Here is a 26158-nt window from a genome sequence, read left to right as displayed (position 1 = left end):
CTCTTCTTATCTAAGCTATTAAACGTCCACGTTTCACTCCCATACACGGCTACACTCCATACAAACACTTTCAGAAACGATTTCCTGGCATTTAAATCTATACACGATGTTAACAAATTTTTCTTCTTCAGAAACGCTTTCCTTGCCATTGCCAGCCTACATTTTATATCCTCTCTACTTCGACCATCATCAGTTATTTTGCTCCCCAAATAACAAAACTCCTTTACTACTTTAAGTGTCTCATTTCCTAATCTAATTCCCGCAGCATCACCCGACTTAATTCAACTACATTCCATTATCCACGTTTTGCTTTTGTTGATGTTCATCTTATATCCTCCTTTCAAGACACTGTCCATTCCGTTCAACTGCTCTTCCAAGTCCTTTGCTGTCTCTGACAGAATTACAATGTCATTGGCGAACCTCAAAGTTTTTATTTCTTCTCCATGGATTTTAATACCTACTCCGAACTTTTCTTTTGTTTCCTTTATTGCTTGCTCAATATACAGATTGAATAACATCGAGGATAGGCTACAACCCTGTCTCACTCCCTTCCCAACCACTGCTTCCCTTTCGTGTCCCTCGACTCTTATAGCTGCCATCTGCTTCCTGTACAAATTGTAAATAGCCTTTCGCTCTCTGTATTTTACCTCTGCCACCTTCAGAATTTGAAAGAGAGTATTTCAATCACCATTGTCAAAAGCTTTCTCTAAGTCTACAAATGCTAGAAACGTAGGTTTGCCTTTCCTTAATCTTTCTTCTAAGATAAGTTATAGGGTCAGTATTGCCTCACGTGTTCCAACATTTCTACAGAATCCAAACTGATCTTCCCCGAGGTCCGCTTCTACTAGTTTTTCCATTCGTCTGTAAAGAATTCGCGTTAGTATTTTGCAGCTGTGACTTATTAAACTGATAGTTCGGTAATTTTCACATCTGTCAACACCTGCTTTCTTTGGGATTGGAATTATTATATTCTTCTTGAAGTCTGTGGGTATTTTGCCTGTCTCATACATCTTGCTCACCAGATGGTAGAGTTTTGTCATGACTGGCTCTCCCAAGGCCATCATTAGTTCTAATGGAATGTTGTCTACTCCCGGGGCCTTGTTTCGACTCAGGTCTTTCAGTGCTCTGTCAAACTCTTCACGCAGTATCGTATCTCCCATTTCATCTTCATCTACATCCTCTTCCATTTCCATAATATTGTCCTCAAGTACATCGCCCTTGTATAAACCCTCTATATACTCCTTCCACCTTTCTGCCTTCCCTTCTTTGCTTAGAAATGGGTTGCCATCTGAGCTCTTGATATTCATACAAGTGGTTCTCTTCTCTCCAAAGGTCTCTTTAATTTTCCTGTAGGCAGTATCTATCTTACCCCTAGTGAGACAAGCCTCTACATCCTTACATTTGTCCTCTAGCCATCCCTGCTTAGCCATTTTGCACTTCCTGTCGATCTCATTTTTGAGACGTTTGTATTCCTTTTTGCCTGCTTCATTTACTGCATTTTTATATTTTCTCCTTTCATCAATTAAATTCAATATTTCTTCCGTTACCCAAGGATTTCTATTAGCCCTCGTCTTTTTACCTACTTGATCCTCTGCTGCCTTCGCTAATTCATCCCTCAGAGCTACCCATTCTTCTTCTACTGTATTTCTTTCCCCCATTCCTGTCAATTGTTCCCTTATGCTCTCCCTGAAACTCTCTACAACCTCTGGTTCTTTCAGTTTATCCAGGTCCCATCTCCTTAAATTCCCACCTTTTTGCAGTTTCTTCAGTTTTAATCTGCAGTTCATAACCAATATATTGTGGTCAGAATCCACATCTGCCCCTGGAAATGTCTTACAATTTAAAACCTGGTTCCTAAATCTCTGTCTTACCATTATATAATCTATCTGATACCTTTTAGTATCTCCAGGATTCTTCCAGGTATACAACCTTCTTTTATGATTCTTGAACCAAGTGTTAGCTATGATTAAGTCATGCTCTGTGCAAAATTCTACAAGGCGGCTTCCTCTTTCATTTCTTCCCCCCAATCCATATTCACCTACTATGTTTCCTTCTCTCCCTTTTCCTACTGACGAATTCCAGTCACCCATGACTATTAAATTTTCGTCTCCCTTCACTACCTGAATAATTTCTTTTATCTCGTCATACATTTCATCAATTTCTTCATCATCTGCAGAGCTAGTTGGCATATAAACTTGTACTACTGTAGTAGGCATGGGCTTTGTGTCTATCTTGGCCACAATAATGCGTTCACTATGCTGTTTGTAGTAGCTAACCCGCACTCCTATTTTTTTATTCATTATTAAACCTACTCCTGCATTACCCCTATTTGATTTTGTATTTATAACCCTGTAATCACCTGACCAAAAGTCTTGTTCCTCCTGCCACCGAACTTCACTAATTCCCACTATATCTAACTTTAACCTATCCATTTCCCTTTTTAAATTTTCTAACCTACTTGCCCGATTAAGGGATCTGACATTCCACGCTCCGATCCGTAGAATGCCAGTTTTCTTTCTCCTGATAACGAAGTCCTCTTGAGTAGTCCCCGCCCGGAGATCCGAATGGGGGACTATTTTACCTCCGGAATATTTTACCCAAGAGGACACCATCATCATTTAATCATACAGTAAAGCTACATGCCCTCGGGAAAAATTACGGCTGTAGTTTCCCCTTGCTTTCAGCCGTTTGCAGTACCAGCACAGCAAGGCCGTTTTGGTTAATGTTACAAGGCCAGATCAGTCAATCATCCAGACTGTTGCCCCTGCAACTACTGAAAAGGCTGCTGCCCCTCTTCAGGAACCACATGTTTGTCTGGCCTCTCAACAGATACCCCTCCGTTGTGGTTGCACCTACGGTACGGCCATCTGTATCGCTGAGGCACGCAAGCCTCCCCACCAACGGCAAGGTCCATGGTTCATGGGGGGGTTCTGGGTATTAGTTCAAAAAATATGTGAGTAATTGGCAAATTTGGAAAGAATAATGTGAGTACCAACTCGTTATGACCCATACAGTGAGTTCAGTGATGAGTGTGATTGTTAATCAAGTGAGGAGAGCAAAGTATTCTCTCACAACAGATGTCTCCTCAGTTAGTACTGGAATGTAAGAAGGGTATTTTTGGGGACAATTCTGGGTCTTCTAATTTGGAGAGACCTTCAGATTAATGGTTTTGCAACAGCCATCCACTATCAGAGTCATGTTTGTTACTACTCCATCAAGTTCTTAAGCTCTTCAATTTTTTAATTTCTTTATATTCAGCTGTTTGTCTCTATAAGTGGTAGTGGATGGACGTATGATGAGTTCCGCCGAGTTAATATTGTTAAAAAAAATGGGTATTCAAATTGCACATTAAAAGGTTTTATAGAAAGTATTCGAGATAGCAAAGTTTATTTGTACATTCATGACAACCATACTTGTCTGTTCATCATTCCATGATGTGCCGAGAATCCTGTCATTCCATGACGTGTCGAGAATCCTGCATAAAGAGGATCGAAGCAGACAAGAATAATTTGCATGAGTAGAAGAGGGGCGATCCAGAACCAGCATTGTCAGGCCAAGCTCTATGCACAATGGCGGTAACAAGAAAAAGAAGTACATAAATTTAAATGCTGAATATATGTACTGAATATTGAGGGTCTGTTGATATTAATGTCAGTTCAAGTTCACTTCAGATATGTGTACCTTCCAATTTTTTTTGATATGGTTATAATAGAGGGAAACATTCCACGTAGGAAATATATATCTAAAAACAAAGATGATGTGACTTACCAAATGAAAGTGCTGGCAGGTCGACAGACACACAAACAAACACAAACATACACACAAAATTCAAGCTTTCGCAACAAACTGTTGCCTCATCAGGAAAGAGGGAAGGAGAGGGGAAGACGAAAGGAAGTGGGTTTTAAAGGAGAGGGTAAGGAGTCATTCCAATCCCGGGAGCGGAAAGACTTACCTTAGGGGGAAAAAAGGACAGGTATACACTCGCACACACGCACATATCCATCCACACATACAGACACAAGCAGACATATTTAAAGACAAAGAGTTTGGGCAGAGATGTCAGTCGAGGCAGAAGTGTAGAGGCAAAGAAGTTGTTGAAAGACAGGTGAGGTATGAGTGGCGGCAACTTGAAATTAGCGGAGATTGAGGCCTGGCGGATGACGAGAAGAGAGGATATACTGAAGGGCAAGTTCCCATCTCCGGAGTTCGGATAGGTTGGTGTTGGTGGGAAGTATCCAGATAACCCGGACGGTGTAACACTGTGCCAAGATGTGCTGGCCGTGCACCAAGGCATGTTTAGCCACAGGGTGATCCTCATTACCAACAAACACTGTCTGCCTGTGTCCATTCATGCGAATGGACAGTTTGTTGCTGGTCATTCCCACATAGAATGCGTCACAGTGTAGGCAGGTCAGTTGGTAGATCACGTGGGTGCTTTCACACGTGGCTCTGCCTTTGATCGTGTACACCTTCCGGGTTACAGGACTGGAGTAGGTGGTGGTGGGAGGGTGCATGGGACAGGTTTTACACCGGGGGCGGTTACAAGGGTAGGAGCCAGAGGGTAGGGAAGGTGGTTTGGGGATTTCATAGGGATGAACTAAGAGGTTACGAAGGTTAGGTGGACGGCGGAAAGACACTCTTGGTGGAGTGGGGAGGATTTCATGAAGGATGTCCTTCATCAAAGACACCAACCACTTTCTCGAACGCCTGGAATCCTTACCCAATCCGTTACCCCCAGAAACCATCCTTGTAACCATTGATGCCACTTCCTTATACACAAATATCCCGCACGTCCAGGGCCTCGCTGCAATGGAGCACTTCCTTTCACGCCGATCACCTGCCACCCTACCCAAAACCTCTTTCCTCATTACCTTAGCCAGCTTCATCCTGACCCACAACTTCTTCACTTTTGAAGGCCAGACATACCAGCAATTAAAGGGAACAGCCATGGGTACCAGGATGGCCCCTTCGTACGCCAACCTATTCATGGGTCGCTTAGAGGAAGCCTTCTTGGTTACCCAGGCCTGCCAACCCAAAGTTTGGTACAGATTTATTGATGACATCTTCATGATCTGGACTCACAGTGAAGAAGAACTCCAGAATTTCCTCTCCAACCTCAACTCCTTTGGTTCCATCAGATTCACCTGGTCCTACTCCAAATCCCATGCCACTTTCCTTGATGTTGACCTCCACCTGTCCAATGGCCAGCTTCACACGTCCGTCCACATCAAACCCACCAACAAGCAACAGTACCTCCATTACGACAGCTGCCACCCATTCCACATCAAACGGTCCCTTCCCTACAGCCTAGGTCTTCGTGGCAAACGAATCTGCTCCAGTCCGGAATCCCTGAAGCATTACACCAACAACCTGACAACAGCTTTCGCATCCCGCAACTACCCTCCCGACCTGGTACAGAAGCAAATAACCAGAGCAACTTCCTCATCCTCTCAAACCCAGAACCTCCCACAGAAGAACCACAAAAGTGCCCCACTTGTGACAGGATACTTTCCGGGACTGGATCAGATTTTGAATGTGGCTCTCCAGCAGGGATACGACTTCCTAAAATCCTGCCCAGAAATGAGATCCATCCTTCATGAAATCCTCCCCACTCCACCAAGAGTGTCTTTCCGCCGTCCACCTAACCTTCGTAACCTCTTAGTTCATCCCTATGAAATCCCCAAACCACCTTCCCTACCCTCTGGCTCCTACCCTTGTAACCGCCCCCGGTGTAAAACCTGTCCCATGCACCCTCCCACCACCACCTACTCCAGTCCTGTAACCCGGAAGGTGTACACGATCAAAGGCAGAGCCACGTGTGAAAGCACCCACGTGATCTACCAACTGACCTGCCTACACTGTGACGCATTCTATGTGGGAATGACCAGCAACAAACTGTCCATTCGCATGAATGGACACAGGCAGACAGTGTTTGTTGGTAATGAGGATCACCCTGTGGCTAAACATGCCTTGGTGCACGGCCAGCACATCTTGGCACAGTGTTACACCGTCCGGGTTATCTGGATACTTCCCACCAACACCAACCTATCCGAACTCCGGAGATGGGAACTTGCCCTTCAGTATATCCTCTCTTCTCGTCATCCGCCAGGCCTCAATCTCCGCTAATTTCAAGTTGCCGCCACTCATACCTCACCTGTCTTTCAACAACTTCTTTGCCTCTACACTTCTGCCTCGACTGACATCTCTGCCCAAACTCTTTGTCTTTAAATATGTCTGCTTGTGTCTGTATGTGTGGATGGATATGTGCGTGTGTGCGAGTGTATACCTGTCCTTTTTTCCCCCTAAGGTAAGTCTTTCCGCTCCCGGGATTGGAATGACTCCTTACCCTCTCCTTTAAAACCCACTTCCTTTCGTCTTCCCCTCTCCTTCCCTCTTTCCTGATGAGGCAACAGTTTGTTGCGAAAGCTTGAATTTTGTGTGTATGTTTGTGTTTGTTTGTGTGTCTGTCGACCTGCCAGCACTTTCATTTGGTAAGTCACATCATCTTTGTTTTTAGATATATATTTCCAATTTTTTTTCAATTATTCTTTCAAAATTTCTTTTTTTAATTATTTAAGCAGCAATTATTAATCAGTTTCCATTATATATTACATTTTATTCCCACTGCCACAATGCAGGCTCTAACTTTTGGTGTGAAATGATACAAAAAATGATCAAAATGTAAAGCACTACAATTATTATATGTTTTGGGGGTAAGGAATTTCTACTCTTTTCAAGTAGTTAAAAATGTCTGCGCAATTTGAAAGTTGGTGGTAGTAATATATGCTCTACATCCTCAGCGAAGATCGGATTTCGGAATTTAGTGAGCCGCCCTTCCATTTTGCACGTCGTCTATCTGCAAGTGTGTCCCACTTCAAACTTTCTATGAAATTGTAACGCTCTCGCGATGGCTAAATGTACCAGTCATGAATCTTGCCGTTCTTCTTTGGACCTTCTCAATCTCTTGAATCAGACCCAACTGGTAAGGGTCCCATACAGACGAACAATACTCAAAGACTGGACGAACTAACGTATTGTAAGCAATTTCCTTTGTTGAAGGAATGCATCGCTTCAGGATTCTACCAATAAACCGCAACCTAGAGTTCACCTTGCCTGTTACTTGTGTAATCCGATCATTCCGTTTGAGATCATTTCAAATAGTCATACTCAGGTACTTGACGGATGTTACTGCTTCCAAAGACTGGGCATTTATTTTGTACTCATACATTAATGGGGATTTTCACCTTGTTAAACGCACTAGGTTACACTTACTAATATTGAGAGATAACTGCCAGTCATTACACCACACATTTATTGTCTGCAAATCCTCATTGATTTGTTCACAACTTTCGTGTGATACTACTTTTCTGTAAACTACAGCATCATCGGCAAACAGTCTAATGCCACTGTCAATACCATCGACAAGATCGTTTATGTAAATCGCAACAAACCTATTATGCTGCCCTGGGGCACATCTGAAGTTACGCTTGTTTCTGTTGAAGTCACCCCATTCAGGACGACATACAGGGTGTCCACAATGGGACTCCAACATTTTAATATCCTATATCTTTCTCATTTCAGATGGTGGACCTGTGAATCCTGAAGGGGCAGACAGAGCAACTCAACAAGTTTGTAGTGTGCAAATTTGATACACCAAGTGGCCGTAGTGGAGCTGCGATCAATTGTTTTAGCAAAATGGAGGATATGAAGGAGCACGCACAACTGGTCTGGTAGTGTGCAGAGACAAAATCGGCGACCCACGTGCAAAGAAACTTTCGTCGAGTTTACAACAAAGCGCCCCTGTCGTTCAAGACTATAAAGAAGTGGTGTGATCAGTTTTTGGCTACTGGGAGTGTTGCGAAAGGGCATGGTGGTGGTAAGCCTGGGATCAGCGAACATCATGTGGAACAAGTGCGGCGGTCATTCGAACAAAGTCCACAGAAGTCAGTGCGACAGGCAGCACGAGAACTTCATATGAAATGTTCAACAGTGCACAAAGTGCTTCATCAGCGATTACGTTTGTACGCATATAAAGTGCAGGTTGTGCAAGAAATCAAGTCTGATGATCGACCAAAGCAAGCAAAGTGAGAAGAATTTGCATGCGTCATGTTAGATCGCATTGCCACGGACGAGACATTTTTATCACGCGTGATGTTTACTGATGAGACAACCTTTCACGCGTCAGGGGCTGTCAATCATCACAAAGTGCGCATCTGGGGGTCCGAAAATCCACATGCACCTAGGGAACACATGCGCAACATTCCAAATGTTAATGGGTGGTGTGGTTTGATGATAAATTGCATTGTTGGGCCGTTTTTCTTTCAGGAGCCAACTGTGGATGAAGCCCTCTACCTGGACATGTTGGAACAATTTGCCGTGCCACAGATAACAGACCTGCAGCCAAATGTGATGTTTCAACAGGATGGTGCACCACCCCATTGGAGCCTTGTTGTCCAAAAATTTTTAAATGACACATTCCCACAACGATGGATTGGCTGTGGAGGTCCAATTCCTTGGCTGCCACATTCGCCCGACATAACCCCCCTCAATTTTTTCTTGTGGGGTTATGTGAAAGACCTGGTATATGCTACACCAGCAAAGGACCTCCAAGACTTGAAACAGTGCATAAGAATTATCATCAACTCTGTCACAGAACAGATGCTCCACAGCACATGGCACGAAATCGATTATAGACTTTATATTCTTCACGCTACCCGTGGCGCCCATGTTCAAGTGCACTGAACCGTCCACCTGTGTACAAAAACTTGATGAGCTGCTATATGATTTCTCTGTATTTGTTCATCAATAAATTGTGTTTCCTCTCAGATTTTATGAGTTCAAATGTTGGAGTCTCATTGTGGACGCCCTGTATTGCTCTCTGTCTGTTAGAAAACTTTCTATCCAACCGCATATGTCATCGGATAGATTGTAAGCATGCTTTCTGGAGCAAGCGACAGTGCGGAACTGAGTTGAAGCCTTTTGAAAGTCGAGAAATATGGCATCAACCTGGGAGTCAGTATCTAGAGCCTGTTGTATATCATGCATAAAGAGGGCCAATTGTGTCTCGCATGACCACTGTTTCCTAAAACCGTGCAGTTTCTGCAGATGAGCTTCTCAGAGTCTAGAAGGGTCATTATGTCTGAATATGTTCCATGATTGTACAACAAACTGATGTCAGTGAAATTGGCCAGTAATTATGTACATCCAATTTTCTATCCCTTTTATAGATTTCTATGACCTGGGCCTTTTTCTAGTCCTGTGGAACTTATCGCTATTCCAATGTTCTCTATAGAGATCTGTCATGAACAATGACAAGATTACTCAGTTATAGGGGCAACAGACCTAAGGGTACAGAATTATTTTATAATTTTGGAATAGATAAGTGGAATACCTGTACTCCTGTTGTTTTAAATACCTGATTAATTGTGTTCAGTGACAGATAGGATTTGTTAGAATGAATTAGTTACATATTTCATACTATTCTGCATTTAGTTTTTGCATTCTTTTATGTTCGAGGTGCTCCACGGACATTGTTCAGCAATGTAAGACTGCCACCCGATGTCACGAATGGTCACTTGTAAGGTTGACAGTTTGATGTGCATGAGTTTTCCGTTCATAAATTATTTGTTAACTTGTGCATCATTTATTAACAAAACGCAGAAGTAGGCTACATTTACAGTAGTAGCAATATCTACATTTATTACCTGGGGTAAGTAAGAACTTCAACGAATACTAAACACAGTCAGATTTTAAATAAATATATACCTTTGTTTCACAATTCCTTGGGATATTTGGTCTTGCCTACCACACTGTATTGTATTGAACTTGGGGACCTAGAAATGATGGAGAGGCTCTGTCCCCACCATAGCCCTCAGTGGTTCACAACCCCACAACAGGCTACAGCAGTCCACTCACCCCACCACTGCCACACACTGAACCCCCCAGGGTTATTGTGCAGCTCAGCTCCCAGTGAACAAATCCCCCCCTTCGGAACGTCTCACACGAGATGAGTGTAACCCCAAATGTTTGCGTGGTAGAGTAATTATGGTGTACGCGTACATGAAGACAGTGTTTGGACAGCAATCGCCAACATAGTGTAACTGAGGCGGAATAAGTGGAACCAGCACGCATTCACCGAGGCAGGTGGAAAACTGCCGTAAAAAACCATCCACAGACTGGTTGGCACTCTGGACCTCAACATTAATCTGCTGGGCGGACTCGTGCTGGGGACTGGCATGCCTTCCTGCCTGGAAAGCAGTGCATTAGACCGCACGGCTAACTGGATGTGCTTGCCTAAAACACTAGGAGACTTTCTTCCTGTTTCTCACATTTCATTAATATTGTCTCTGTTACTTTTAAAGATGTGACTACTTTTAAGGAAACATAAAGAGGAGGAAAGTGATCCTTGTGTCCCTGAATCTGAAGTTAATTCACTGTAAATATCTGAACACCTGCATACAGTAGAGCAATGCTGACATTCTTCTTCCAGCAGTGGCAGGCTTTTCTTAAAACACTGCTCCTCTCCCCTATTGCGACACCTCGACATTGGTCGATGCCAAACTGATCTGCTGTTATGATAAAATTGTATGTGAAAATATAACACTTGGCAGCAGTGAATGTGTAGTTAGATGGAAATTTGTAAATAAGTAAATGTTTCACTCTCCAACCTATAGACTCACATTGCATAACTTTACTAGGGTGTTTTTATAACTTCAAAAATACATTAGTCAAATAACATAATAATTCAAGCAAGTAAGAAAGAACATAGCTGTTTTTTAAATATTCTTTAAATATATATTTCAGACTCAAATCCACAGTACCTGACATGAATATTTTAGCGAGATGACAATATCTTGTAGTGATGTTTATTGAAGTCAATACAGAGGGACGCAAATATTCAAGAATCAAAATCCATTCCAGGCAAGCTGTGGCTATGTGGACTACACTGTTATTGGCAGGGTTACTGGAATGAGAGGTTTCAAAAATTAACTATTTAATGAAAATTATGATAAAACAAAGACTACATTATAATGCAAAGATAATGACTATCTCACAATCATATCTTCTGTTCACAATTATCTTACATATTTCTTTAAATGTAAAGGAATATAGTTTTCTCTAATCATGTTAATGACACCATTAAGTTAAATCATTATTTATGATCAGGTAATTTGTAGATGAAGAATCAAATTATTTAACTACTAATTACTCATTCTTTGCTTATTGACAAGCATTATCACAGGACATTTTTATAATGAGGTGAATGGTTTCACCTTGTTTTGTAAGTCATGTCATGATACTGTAACTTATAATGAATGAGGTTACATGATGGTTAACACGCTGGATTCATATTTGGGTTTAATCCCCATCTGACCATCCAGATTTCAGTTTTCCACCATGTTCTTAAAAAGCTTAGGAGAAATGCTGGGATGATTCCTTTAAAAATGATACACACCATTCCTTGTCCTGTCAGACATTGTGCTCCATCTCTAATGATCATGTGATTGAAAGGGCCATTAAATTCTAAATTTTTCTGTTATAATTTGTAGTAGCCGCCAAGATGCTGCATGATTAATTTTATTGTTATGAGTGTTGAAGACAGATGATCCAGTGAATTAATGATCAAATAATTATAAAAAAGGCCATGAATAATCAGATAACTATAAAAATGTTATGAATGCAACTTATCCTACAATAGAATGCACAGTCAGTGTAATCTAATAGATAAAGCATTGCCATGTTATCCATACTATTTATCCATTAATCTTGAGGATCACAGGGACATGCATCAAGCATAACTCTCAAATTAGATTCTTACAGAAGGCCATATTGGTGGGAAGGATGCCACCACCCTGTTCATACACAAATCACAGCTTATCAGCTTTTAGCAAAACTGCATACAGTATGATCTCCCTCCACCTCCTGGCTTCACACATAAAATTGCCAGATGGGTTCAAAATCGCTCTAAGCACTATAGGATTATCAGATGGGTTATTTATAATTGTGTCACTTTATTGTTCACTAAGATCACTCACATCAATGATTTTTAGCAGAATTTTTTTTCCCCCCACAGATCCATGTACCATATTTAATTTTCAGCAACTTTTTTCTACATGCTACAGCATGGAGCTGCCAGACAAACCTGAAGGTTTAGAAATTCTTTCACTAATAGAAGATCAGAACTTAGTATTGTTAAATGATCTTTTGCCCAAAATGGAACCTTCACCTTATTAAACAACTGCTGCTTCAATCTCTTCTCCAATCTCTCTCTCTCTGATTCACAACTGTGAAGTATTGAAAGGCCCACAGGGTCATTATCCCATTCTGATCATTTTGATAACAAACTCATCTCTCTCAACTCCTATGCTTAAGATAATTAGATAAGGCAAATAGAATTGTGACAGAGCAGGCTGGGAAGGTTATTCAAAATGTTATAAATAGAAAATTAACAATTTTTGTCCCAACCTTGTTGGAATGGTTCATAGACTCCCAAGAGAGAGCAGCTTCTACAATCCTTTCAAGTAACATTGTTTTTCACACCTGAATAAGCAGCCTACTATCACAGAACCCCAGAATACTCTCAGCCTATTGCTTTAACAGATGCAGCATCATGTGAATTTAGTCATTAGTTTGCACAGGAAAGGTATAGTAACTTTTAAAAAAGAAATATAGGTAGCAGGATCAACGGATTTTTGAAACAAAGATAAAGAGATGCATGGAAGTCATTGTGTGCCTTGTTCATCTATAGTGCTCACTGACAGAGTGTTGATAAGTTTAGGAAAAAAGAAAGGAAGTTTAGGGTTCAATGCCCTATAAAAAATGAGGTCATTAGAGATGGAGCACTTGCTCGAATTGTTTTTAGCGATGGAAAAGAAATCAGACATACCCTTTCAAAAGAACCAACCCAGCATTTGCCTGGGGCAATTTGAAGAAACCTCAGGAAAACCCGAATCTGGATGGCCGGAGATGCATTTGAACCATTGACCTCCTAAATGTGAATCCAGTGAGCTAACCACTGTGCCACCTTGCTGAGTAAGAGGTTTAGAAACAGGAAAATTCAAGTGGTTGGTCTAAGAATGTGCTAAACCACATTTTCGTGAGTATTAGACTACTGATATTATCTGTTGTGTTTTCAAAAATACAATATGCTGGCAAAAAGTAGTTCCACATGTATCCCTCGAATGCACTATGTACTACAGAAATGTGTCCGTCTTACTATATTTATGTTCCACATTACTTGTTATATTTCAAAATATATATTCTATATAATAGAGGGAAACATTCCACGCGGGAAAAATATATTTAAACACAAAGATGATGTGACTTACCATACGAAAGCGCTGGCAGGTCGATAGAAACACAAACAGACACATACATACACACAAAATTCAAGCTTTTGCAACAAACTGTTGCCTCATCAGGAAAGAGGGAAGGAGAGGAAAAGACGAAAGGAAGTGGGTTTTAAGGGAGAGGGTAAGGAGTCATTCCAATCCTGGGAGCGGAAAGACTTACCTTAGGGGGAAAAAAGGACAGGTATACACTCGCACACACACACACATATCCATCCACACATATGCAGACAAAAGCAGACATATTTAAAGACAAAGAGTTTGGGCAGAGATGTCAGTCGAGGTGGAAGTGCAGAGGCAAAGATGATGTTGAATGGCAGATGAGGTATGAGTGGCGGCAACTTGAAATTAGCGGAGATTGAGGCCTGGTGGGTAACGGGAAGAGAGGATATATTGAAGAGCAAGTTCCCATCTCCGGAGTTCGGATAGGCTGGTGTTGGTGGGAAGTATCGAGATAACCCGGACGGTGTAACACTGTGCCAAGATGTGCTGGCCGTGCACCAAGGCATGTTTAGCCACAGGGTGATCCTCATTACCAACAAACACTGTCTGCCTGTGTCCATTCATGCGAATGGACAGTTTGTTGCTGGTCATTCCCACATAGAATGCATCACAGTGTAGGCAGGTCAGTTGGTAAATCATGTGGGTGCTTTCACATGTGGCTCTGCCTTTGATCGTGTACACCTTCCGGGTTACAGGACTGGAGTGGGTGGTGGTGGGAGGGTGCATGGGACAGGTTTTACACCGGGGGTGGTTACAAGGATAGGAGCCAGAGGGTAGGGAAGGAGATTTGGGGATTTCATAGGGATGAACTAACAGGTTACGAAGGTTAGGTGGACGGCGGAGAGACAATCTTGGTGGAGTGGGGAGGATTTCATGAAGGATGGATCTCATTTCAGGGCAGGATTTGAGGAAGTCGTATCCCTGCTGGAGAGCCACATTCAGAGTCTGGTCCAGTCCGGGAAACTATCCTGTCACAAGTGGGGCACTTTTGTGGTTCTTCTGTGGGGGATTCTGGGTTTGAGGGGATGAGGAAATGGCTCTGGTTATTTGCTTCTGTACCAGGTGGGGAGGGTAGTTGCGGGATGCGAAAGCTGTTGTCAGGTTGTTGGTGTAATGGTTCAGGGATTCCGGACTGGAGCAGATTCGTTTGCCACGAAGACCTAGGCTGTAGGGAAGGGACCGTTTGATGTGGAATGGGTGCAGCTGTCATAATGGAGGTACTGTTGCTTGTTGGTGGGTTTGATGTGAACGGACGTGTGAAGCTGGCCATTGGACAGGTGGAGGTCAACGTCAAGGAAAGTGGCATGGGATTTGGAGTAGGACCAGGTGAATCTGATGGAACCAAAGGAGTTGAGGTTGGAGAGGAAATTCTGGAGTTCTTCTTCACTGTGAGTCCAGGTCATGAAGATGTCATCAATAAATCTGTACCACACTTTGGGCTGGCAGGCCTGGGTAACCAAGAAGGCTTCCTCTAAGCAACCCATGAATAGGTTGGCGTACGAGGGGGCCATCCTGGTACCCATGGCTGTTCCCTTTAATTGTTGGTATGTCTGGCCTTCAAAAGTGAAGAAGTGGGTCAGGATGAAGCTGGCTAAGGTGATGAGGAAAGAGGTTTTAGGTAGGCTCGCAGGTGATCCGCGTGAAAGGAAATGCTCCATTGCAGCGAGGCCCTGGACGTGCGGAATATTTGTGTATAAGGAAGTGGCATCAATGGTTACAAGGATGGTTTCCGGGGGTAACACATTGGGTAAGGATTGCATTCTATGTGGGAATGACCAGCAACAAACTGTCCATTCGCATGAATGGACACAGGCAGACAGTGTTTGTTGGTAATGAGGATCACCCTGTGGCTAAACATGCCTTGGTGCATGGCCAGCACATCTTGGCACAGTGTTACACCGTCCGGGTTATCGCGATACTTCCCACCAACACCAGCCTATCCGAACTCCGGAGATGGGAACTTGCTCTTCAATATATCCTCTCTTCCCGTTACCCACCAGGCCTCAATCTCCGCTAATTTCAAGTTGCCGCCACTCATACCTCACCTGTCACTCAACATCATCTTTGCCTCTGCACTTCCGCCTCGACTGACATCTCTGCCCAAACTCTTTGTCTTTAAATATGTCTGCTTGTGTCTGCATATGTGTGGATGGATATGTGTGTGTGTGTGTGTGTGTGTGTGCGCGAGTGTATACTCGTCCTTTTTTCCCCCTAAGGTAAGTCTTTCCGCTCCCGGGATTGGAATGACTCCTTACCCTCTCCCTTAAAACCCACTTCCTTTCGTCTTTCCCTCTCCTTCCCTCTTTCCTGATGAGGCAACAGTTTGTTGCGAAAGCTTGAATTTTGTGTGTATGTATGTGTCTGTTTGTGTTTCTATCGACCTGCCAGCGCTTTCGTATGGTAAGTCACATCATCTTTGTTTTTAAATATAAAATATATATTCTTGTGGGCTAGCACTTTATACCACCAATCCCTTCAACTGTCATGGCATATGAGACAGAGAAGATTTTGTGGACACAATCGAGCAACAAGCAATTTCATCTGATCTCACACTTTAGGTTAACTATCTATGCTCCCCATTACTATGAGGGAACTTCAATTGGCAATCAAGCAAACCTCTGACATCACCACAAGACTGACACACTTGTTACTTAACAATTTAACATTTGCCAGCAATGGTGTTATATCTGTTATGCACCATCAATGAAATGTGGCCTAGAGGGTACCTACAGTGATGTGGCAGCACAAATCACTGTGCCCATACCGAAATAGGGAAAAGAGCCCTGTCACACTCAGGCAAGGAGGTCAATTTCACTACACATCTGCAGCAGTAAAACTCTGGAACAGATCATTGAAATACAACTGGAATCATTACTGGAACACAACAACTTACTGCTTAAACACAACAACTTACTGCTTCTCAGAAAGAGGTCCAACGACAATCAGATAATATTCAATAAGGATATCTTGGCTATGTTCACCAGACACAGTATGCTAAACTCAATATATGTAATTTCATTTCATGAAGATGTATCACTGGCACAAAGCTTCAATAGAACATAAAGGAGAATAGAATGTATCATGTTAATTCAAACTGTTGGCACTGATGGGATAAATCATTTGTAACATGAATCATGTTCATTTCACCTACATTTGGATCAAAATTATATAACATTAAATATAATAAAGACTACTAAACAAGTCTAATTCACAAGTATCTGAAAGAGTAATAGTGATCCAGTCACATTTTACATGAAATACAAAGGGTAAGAAACAAGAGTGATAATGACACGAAAAAGCTATGAGCAAGATAGAAGATAGGCAATTTCACAACAAACAACACTGCACTAAGTTAAACAGTTAATTTCTTTTCTTAAGTACTGCATGTTCAGTATTAGTATCTGACATACCCACTTGATCCTGATTCATTCAGTCTGATTATTGGAGCGTACATCCAGTCATCAGAAAGTGATCGTTCTCCATTTGATGTTAAACTCATAACATTCAGTATGTCCTCAGTTACTGACACAATCCCAAAGGCTTCCTCATAGCAATGGTATATGCTCTCTAGACTGCAATATAGAAACAATATAACAATATTAATATAAAATTTCTATTAGGAAAATACAATTTCACATTACGTAAGTTCAAAATGTTAATAAATGAAAAGCACCAGTTTGCTGGTGTTGTTCTACCAAGAACCGACAGAAGATTCTGTTAACATGTCAAAATGTTAAGTTAATAGAATGATAAACTCATAAAGGATCAGGAAGATTAGATGTGGATACATAAAAATATAATGTTAATAGAAATTTCAGACATAGAAATTTCAGACTGTCATTCAGGCACTTTGATAACTGATTATTTGACATACCCACAACAGAATTTTGCACTGTATTGCAGCATAGTTCCTAAACTACTCAACAATGTGTTTCCATATGTGATTCTGCATGTAATCAGATAGGAAATGTCTGTGACAGTGAAACATAGCTAGTGGAACAGCTCCACTTGTTCTTTTACCACTCACATTATAAATACTATTATGTACCCATTGTAAATATGTAGTATGTATGGCAAACATCAAGATTCTGTTAAAAATCTATATTTTTAAAATCTTTTTACCTGGAATGTAATTTGGACTTGGCTGACAGCAATGGTATAAATATTTTGTGTAGAAATATTTTATTTAAGGAATTATTCAAAATTTAAAATTCCAAGAAACCACATGCATTTGAAAGTCTCACCTTCATAATAATAGTTTGTTTTCAGTTTGACACATCTCTTTTCAAAAGCAAATGTATTTGCTAAGCAAATGACATTTTGTCTTTTTCTGAATATTGTAATTCAGGAAATATTACTACTAGAAATTGTTATCATATAATAATCCACATTTTAAATTGCAAACCCTTTAAAAACCAGTATTGCTATCTTTTATCCAAACATGTAAACAATTTCACAGTTATGTCTAGTTCAAATGTATGAAACATTCATTAAGTTTTCAATGAGTGATGTTCCATGAAGTGAGGCTGATATATTTAAATCGCTGGAATAGTTAACATAAATTTTTATTCATGTATGATGATAATCATTAATGCACTTTTGAAATTAAATAGGCATTGACACAAATCTAAACATCAACAGAGTCATCTTGGTCTGTTCCAAGCACATATTGTTCAACATTACAACAAGACAAAAGAAATATTACGAGGGATCCCAGGTCAGCAATATTACAGCACTTTAGAATATAGTCGATATCTGAGAGTGTGTGGGAGATGTCTTGCTTCTGGGGCATGTGTATACAAATGACACCTGAGTTGTACGATTGGGGTCATGAATGGCATTGAAATTGTCTTATTTATTGGTTAGGTTATGTTGGCAATGGACTACCACTTTGAAGAGGAAGAAGGGGAGAATGGGAGGGAGGGGGGGAGGGGATTACTCACTCACACATCGTGTTCTGTCATCCCATCATGAATGAGTCAAGTTGTACATTAACAAGCTGAAGCAATGACTTGTGGCTGCTTCCGCAAAGTGTACTAACAACAAATTTTTACTGGGACTAACCTACTTAAACTGATAATTGTGCTAATTCCTTGTAAATTATTTTATACACTGCCCTAAAAAAAGTGAAGCTCCCAGAAACAGACAAGGAAATAAAATGAAACTTCACAGGTTGAGAGGGTACGTAATGTTATGTCAGTGATTACAATAATGAATCAGATTTATAAAGAATTTGGCAGTACGAGCCCACTTATCTGGCCTGGGTGCAATCACTGGTTGGGTTGGGAAGGGTGTCATAAAGCTGTTGTATTCTCTCCTGAGGCAAGATGTCCCACAACTGTTGTAACCGGTCCTTGTTATCGTGGATACTGGCACTGAAATGGAGATGACACTAATCTGGTGACACACATGTTCTATTACAGACAATTCTGGGGATCTTGATGGCCACAGGAGTACTTTAACATCATGCTGAAGTTCACGGAATCACAAGCCCATTGTGGACAAGCATTGTCCTGTTGAAACATGGCACCAAGACACTGTCGCATGAGGGTCAACACACAAGAATGCAGGATGTCCATGAAGTACTGTTGTGCCATTAGAGTTCCCTCAATCACTAGCAGCTGAGCCCTGTAGTTGTACCCGATAGCTCCCCACATCATGGCACCAGGGGTAAAATCACTGTTCCTTTTCAAAAATGGGATCACTTCACAGGATGCTGCAATATCCATCACTCGCCAGGATGCCACAATATTCACAGACAGCCGTCATCCACTCCAGCGCAGTACCGCAATTCATTGCTGAGCACTATGTGCCACCATTCATCAGCAGTCCATTCTTTTTGGTCATGGCACTACTCCAAATGTGCCTGTTTATGTCGTATCGTTAACTGTAGTCTATTAACTTGTCCTGCTGCTGCTAGTCTCCCACCAACAGAGCAGGATGACACGGAATGTTGTAGGAAGTACATTCCTTGTTCTCGGATGGCCAATGCAAATGTGAAGGGGTGCTTGACGCACAATATAGTGAATCCTTCCTTGTGGTGATCACAGGTGACAGACCATAACCCCGTTGATGATTATGTCTGTCCTCACACTCCTCATATTGGGCCACTGTCAAATCTTAATGCCCCACAAATCTAGATGCTGCACAATTTGACCAGCTGGCCAAACGGAAACACACAAAGAGGCCCTCTTCAAACTCTAACAGACGGTGATAACACTGCCTCACGTGAATACCCGATATCTCCGTCTCCTTCAAGTGATCACTCATCTGATTCTCTTCATACCCTTGATATGCCTTATCAGCTTGTAAGACCACTAAACATAAACAACAGTAATGCAAATAAATTTAAATTTTGACAGGTTCCGCCATGAGCAAACACCAATTTTCTTATTTTCTCCCCGGATACATTTTGCTGAATTTACATCATCAATGGTGTTATTTTTTTTCTTTTTTTTTCTATTAAATAACCAGAAAAGTTACCTTTTATACATAGACAAATACAGTTTTCAATTAGGGTATTTAAAAATTTGAAAACAGAAAAAAATTTGATACACCTTGTCAACAAATATTGACTCTGTGGTTTTCTGTACTTTGCATTATAGCTGTTTTTCTTTTACAATCTGCAACCACAGAGAACTTAATACAGAAAAATTATTATTTACATTACGAATTTACAAGTGGAAATGTTAGAGAGTTGTGGTTAACATTATTTTTTTCTGTCTGAATGTCTGTCTCTCTCTCTCTCTCTCTCTCTCTCTCTCTCTCTCTCTCTCTCTCTCTCTCACTCACTCACACAAACACACACACACACACACACACACACACACACACACACACACAGAATAAATGTTAACCATAACAGTCTACCGCTCCTCCCAGTCACAGATTTTCACTATAAATAATAATACAGAAAACCACAGAAATCAAAACATGTTAAAAATGCATATGCAATTTTTTTCTGTTTTCAAATTTGTGAATACTTTACTAAAAGACTGATTTCTATATGTACGGATAGTGCCAACAAGCATGGCTGGGGACAGGTTGAGATGGATAGAGGAGGGGATGGACAGAGTGACTGAGAGCAGGAAATAGACAGAGAGAGGGGTGGAGGGGGAGATGCTTGAGGCAGGTGGCATGTGTACAGGGGTAGTGGGCAGTTGGAAAAGGAAGAGGGGGGGATGGGGACACAAAGGGTGCAGGGGGCAGGCATAGATGTGGTCAATATATTGGTTGAATGCATATACAAGGGAAGCCATGAGAAAATGGCTGGTAAGGGGCCAAAAAAAGAAAGAAAAAACGATGATACTGTAACTGGGCAGAAAAGAAGAAAAAATATGTTTTCTCAAGGAGGAACCTATCTTTTTTTTTAATTATTATTATTAAGTGAACTTGGACACAAGAGTGAACTTATCTATGCATAACCCCCCCCCCCCCTTTTTAAACCAACCAACCAACTTATGTATGCAAATGAAGTTACGTGGACATCTAACCATTTCTTGTCGAATATTTACTTTTTTTTTTTTTGTTGGACAGTGTTTACCACATATAAGTTAAGAGAAGAACAGGCTCTGCTCCTTCTATTCAGCTGCTGTTATTATCTAATACTTCAAGAAGTAATTCTACCCAAGTGACACCGAGAGGTAAGGGGAGTATTGATGGTGGTTGATTAGCAGTTGCCACTGTTGCTGTTTTAGTTAGGGCTGCAACAGCATTATCATTAGCACCCATACACAATCACACACAAAAAACTACATATCCAAAAGAAAAATCATAACTAATAAAAATCAGAATTTAACTAGACATAAAAAACTTATTATTAGAGTTTGACTGTTGGAAATTATCTCCAGTTTCTTTCATTCCCTCAAACTTCCAACACTGTATAACATATCAAGCATCATGTTGTTGAAGTCTGTAGTTCAGATTGATGCAGCTCTTCACACTAGTCTATCTTGTGCATGTTTCTTCATCTCTGCTTATCTGCTGCAACCTACCTCAATTTGAATCTACTTACTTTGCTCAGGCCCTAGCCTCTCTCCACACTTTTTGCATCCGTACATTCCTCCATTACTAATTTTACTACTCCTTCATACCCCAGGAAGAGTTCTATCAATCTATTCCTTCTTTTAGTCTTGTTGCGCCATGAAGTTCTTTTCTCCCCAATTCAGTGCACTAGATCTTCATTAGCAGCTCAATCTATCCATTGAATCTTGAGCATTGTTCTGTAGCATCACATTTAAAATCTTCTATTATTATTTTCTCTGCACTGTTTATTATCCATGTTTCACTTCTGTATCAGGCTACTCTCACAGAAATACTTCTTAGTACTAAAATTTATATTCATTGTTAACACATTTACCTTTTTCAAAAATGTGTTTCTTGCTGTTGTAGGCCGGGTTTTTACACCCTCTTAGCTTCAGTTATTTTGCTACTGAAATAGTGAAACTCAACCACTCATTTTAATGTCACATTTCTCATCTTCTCAGCACTTTTCTGTAGCTGACAGAATTTCAAGGTTTTTGGCAAACTTTAACATTTTGCAAATACATTTCCTGAGTTTGCTGTCGGACCGTATTGTGTAAATCACACAATATTTCATCGATGCAACTGCTCGACATCATCAGATGGTGGTAGCTACTGCTGTCACTGCTGCAAGGTGTGACTAATGATAATCGTGTGGTGGTATCGAAATTTATGAGGCTGGAAGCAGGCAATATGCCTGTGTGGGAAGACGCCCGCAGCTGAAAAAAGCAGCGCTCCTGGTGCCCCCTGCTCAGAGCCGCAAAAGAGGCTTTCCGTGCATGTGCTGTGGGCAATGAATGTGCTGTGTTTCTATTTGTTCTCCTTGAACTGTAATTCCTTTTTCGAGTACCTCACTGGTTTCTCTGGCTGGTTGCTATATGTATGTGGAGGACAGACTGAAAACTTTCCCCACACCTCCTAACAACAGGCCTCCCTTTCAAGTCCTTGAACTCTTATAACTGCAGTCTGGTTTCTGTCGAGTTGTAGATAGCCTTTCATTCCGTGCACTTTATATCTGGTAACTTCAGAACTTGAAAATGTATTTCCAGTCAATACTGTCAAAAGCTTTTTTCAAAAATCAGCATGTGTTTCTTGAACCTATCTACGACAATAAATTGCAGGTTCAATATTTCTGAACGTGTTCCTACGGTTCTACATTTTACTATCATATAAAACATCACATAATACTTCTCATTTTTAGTGCTGTCACCAAATAGAATTTACACCCCTTCTACATCATGAGCTGCCTTCTTATGTGCACTCTTTCAGAATGTGGCGTTCAGGTGTTGATACCAGTAAGCCACAAGCACCACATGTGTGTGTTCTCCTGTCAAGATAGAGCTGCAAATGTGTAATCTGAAGAGGGCTGAGAAGCAGTTCAGCTTGATCCAATATCTGTAAGAAGTACACTATGGCAAGGCAGTTAATTTCACTGACTACAGCCTGTTATTACTCAATTCTAGTAAACAATTTTTCCAGTGGACCATGACCCCACACATCAACAAGGGCATTACATATACACGGGAACCAAGTAATGAGCCACAGTGGAGCTGTTTCAAGCCTCCTTGAGCGCTGCAGTTGTTTATTACTTGCCTTTATTCTCTTATGCCCTGGTAGCCTCCAGAATGTTACCTCCTTTCATGAGCTACTACAGGCACAGGAAGGAGTTCTAAATTGACAACATCAGTTTATGAAATAATTTCTATGGCTTTGGCCATGTTTTACTACACACTATTTATTACAGTGACATGTTTCAACAGCATGCTGCCATCTTTAGGTGCACTAAAATTACATGTACAGTATATTACACTAGTCTGAAGTATGGTGAAGTTTATTTGCTGAATTTAATCTTGGATAGAAAGATGCATTTATTTTAGTGTGCACCTGAAGAGAGTTATGTATTTAAAACATTTCATTAGTGTATTTACTTACTTTTTAGCCAAAAATTTATTTGTCTGTCACACAGAGAACAATAATACGCACATCATCATCACTTAACACATTCAGATGTTTATATCATTCCACCGACTATTAACTGCTAAAATAAATGTATTTTGACTGTTAAGAAAGTACAGTCAGCGATGATACAAGCTTTTCTATGCATGCATATTTATGTCATGGCACACATGAAATAGTATTGATACCTTTTTAACTCTTTATATTATTAGCATGACACATTTTGGCAGCATCTGGTCATCATCCGTTGCACTGCACTTATGTACATGGAAATTTTGTAAATTTATAGACTTCAAACAATTATATAAATTTATGTAGGATTACATTATATTCTCTGTTGGGTATTGTAAAATGTCATTTTCACTTTTTATGGTTGTAAGGCTCCCTCGTGTGTTTTGTTTGCTCCAGCCATAGTCAACATTAAAAAAATTATGCACAAAACTTGGGTAATGTTTAGTGTTTAAATAAATATGTCAGTCTTTGGTTATTTTGGGTTACATGAGCTACAATGCATAAAGCTTAGGCAATGTTTACCATTCACATCATACATCATTATTTGGTTATCTTGTGTTGCATAAAGCATAATACTGAGAACAGAGCTGCACATGAGAGAACATATCATGACAGGCTCTGGGGCAGTGAAGATGAGGACTGTGATACTGGGTCAGCCACACAGTTACGCCAATCTGGGAGCTCTAGAGAATCCTAATAATACAACTGGCCACTAAAAGAGTACTGTACATGCATATGCCACAATGTAAAGGAAAAACAAGCACAGTTCCTTTTCTTGTATAATGAAACTATGAGTTGGCTTTTGTCTATTGGCCAGGACAGATGCTCATTCAGAGAGAAGATGCATTTTAATGGTGTTGCGGTAAAGTATAGCCTAGGATCTGAGACATTTCATTTGGAGAAAGAGTTGTGTAGCTTTGAAATGAGAACCAAGTACACAGATCACAGCACCTTCAATACAAAAAGGCATTTTCTTTCTTTTATTATTCCTTTGTATGGAATTATCAAGGCAAAGGGTGTTTGTGGATTAAACGAAAATTTTATTTCAATTTAGGAACTCAGAGCACTATGCCACAAGTTAAAAAAATGGCTCTGAGCACTATGGGACTTAACTTCTGAGGTCATCAGTCCCCTAGAACTTAGAACTACTTAAACCTAACTAACCTAAGGACATCACACACATCCATGCCCGAGGCAGGATTCGAACCTGCGACCGTAGCGGTCACGCGGCTCCTGGCTGAAGCGCCTAGAACCACTCAGCCATAAATACTCAAAATAAATCTTCCACTCTGTAGTAGAGTGTGCATTGTTATGAAACTTCCAGGCAGATTAAAACTGTGCCTCAGATGGCTACTTGAATTTGGAATCTTGTCTTTCATGGGAAGCTTCCAGGTTTGAGTTCTGGTCCAGGACAGTTTTTATCCACCATGAAGTTTCATTTACAAATTTTAGTTGGAGGAAAATCTTGTGTTGCAAATGTACTTACAAATATCAATGGATTAATATTGAGATATAAATATTTTAAAAAAATGAGCTCGAATATCTGAAAAATGTGCTAGGTAAATGTTCAGTTTGTGACTGAAGGTACTATGATTTTTTTAAAAAGTTCACAACCAGCCTAGCTGATAGTACAGCTATCTCCTAGGTTAGAATTTTCTAACTGCAAAATCAGTTTTACTGTGCATAATTGAAAGTTTTTGTAATAGTTTACTTCTGCAAAATTCAGTCAAATACACTATTTTCAGTTTCCAGAAGGTTTACACAAGTAAGTTTATTTTACTGGGAAAGTGAGGGTTAGCATTGCCAGCTTAACATTATGAAACAAAAAAGTAGTGAATAGTAATAGTATTAACAGCTGGCTCAGCGCCAGTAAATAACTGGTTTGAGGTATATCTATTCTGCATTACCTGTTACAACCGCCAAGAAAGCCAGAAGACAGAATAAATAATAGCAGCAGTTAGATTCCTTGAGATTATTCCTGTTAATTCTAAAGGTAATATTGGTACAGCAGTGATGTTTTGTTATAAGTGGCCATCTGTCTATCACCGTAGATCCACACAGCTTAACCATCATGGTGTATTGGGTTGCTAACCATCATGGTGTATTGGGTTGCTATTGCACAAAAAGTAGGTGGAATCCAGCAGTATGTACAGTGTATGACTTGTCATGCTCATAGTGTGTCAGAACAGATGAAGCATTTTATAGTGCAGGTCCAGTACTCTAAAGAAAACATGTAGCTCTGCATCGTAGATGGTGAATTCGTTTGGTTAGTGTCCCCCAAGAGAACAATTGTTAGAAACATCATAGCAACCAAAGTTGTCCCCCTTCTTACAAGGGAAACTCCCCATCGCAACCCCCCCCCCCCCCCCCCCCCCCCCAGATTTAGTGGTCAGTTGGCCTTTTGGATAGGCCATCAAACACTGAACACAAATCGAACATGAAAACAGGAAGAAGGTGTACTGAACTGTGGAAAAAGGAGAAAAATAGAAAAAGTTAATGTTACAAATTGAATACGTGTAGTATTGAGCAACATTAACGAGACTTGGGTCATGGTCAATTGGTCATAGTGTTAACTGCGAAGAGGCAGATCCGGGTTCAAGTCTACCTCATGCCTAACACTTTTTTTTTTTCACAAAATTACAAACTGTCCACCCAGCCATCAGTGTGTCTGTTCGCTGTATTTAAATTTGTGTCCGTGTTGTGACATAAGTCTGTTTGCAACAGCAACATGTAAAGAAGGGACTTCCAGACACGTTATGCCCCTTGCGTTCCGTTTTAGAAGTTTTTACTCTTGAATTCCACTGTTGTAGCATAGT

General features: G+C 40.7%; 1 protein-coding gene across 2 annotated transcripts in view; it reads right to left on the bottom strand.

The window, feature by feature from the left end:
* LOC124613088 (RNA polymerase II-associated protein 1) overlaps positions 1-26158 on the bottom strand; it is a 202326-nt gene that overhangs the window by 28120 nt on the left and 148048 nt on the right. For both annotated transcript variants that reach the window (XM_047141675.1, XM_047141676.1), the window contains exons 19-20: positions 16763-16924; positions 10821-10963 (exon numbers count right to left, since the gene is read on the bottom strand). In XM_047141675.1, the coding sequence (XP_046997631.1) occupies positions 10821-10963; positions 16763-16924 (305 nt within the window). The remainder of the gene's footprint in view (positions 1-10820; positions 10964-16762; positions 16925-26158) is intronic.

Source organism: Schistocerca americana, chromosome 4 (assembly GCF_021461395.2).
Source record: "Schistocerca americana isolate TAMUIC-IGC-003095 chromosome 4, iqSchAmer2.1, whole genome shotgun sequence".
Classification (NCBI taxonomy): Eukaryota; Metazoa; Arthropoda; class Insecta; order Orthoptera; family Acrididae; genus Schistocerca; species Schistocerca americana.
This window is presented reverse-complemented; position numbering and strand designations above follow the sequence as displayed.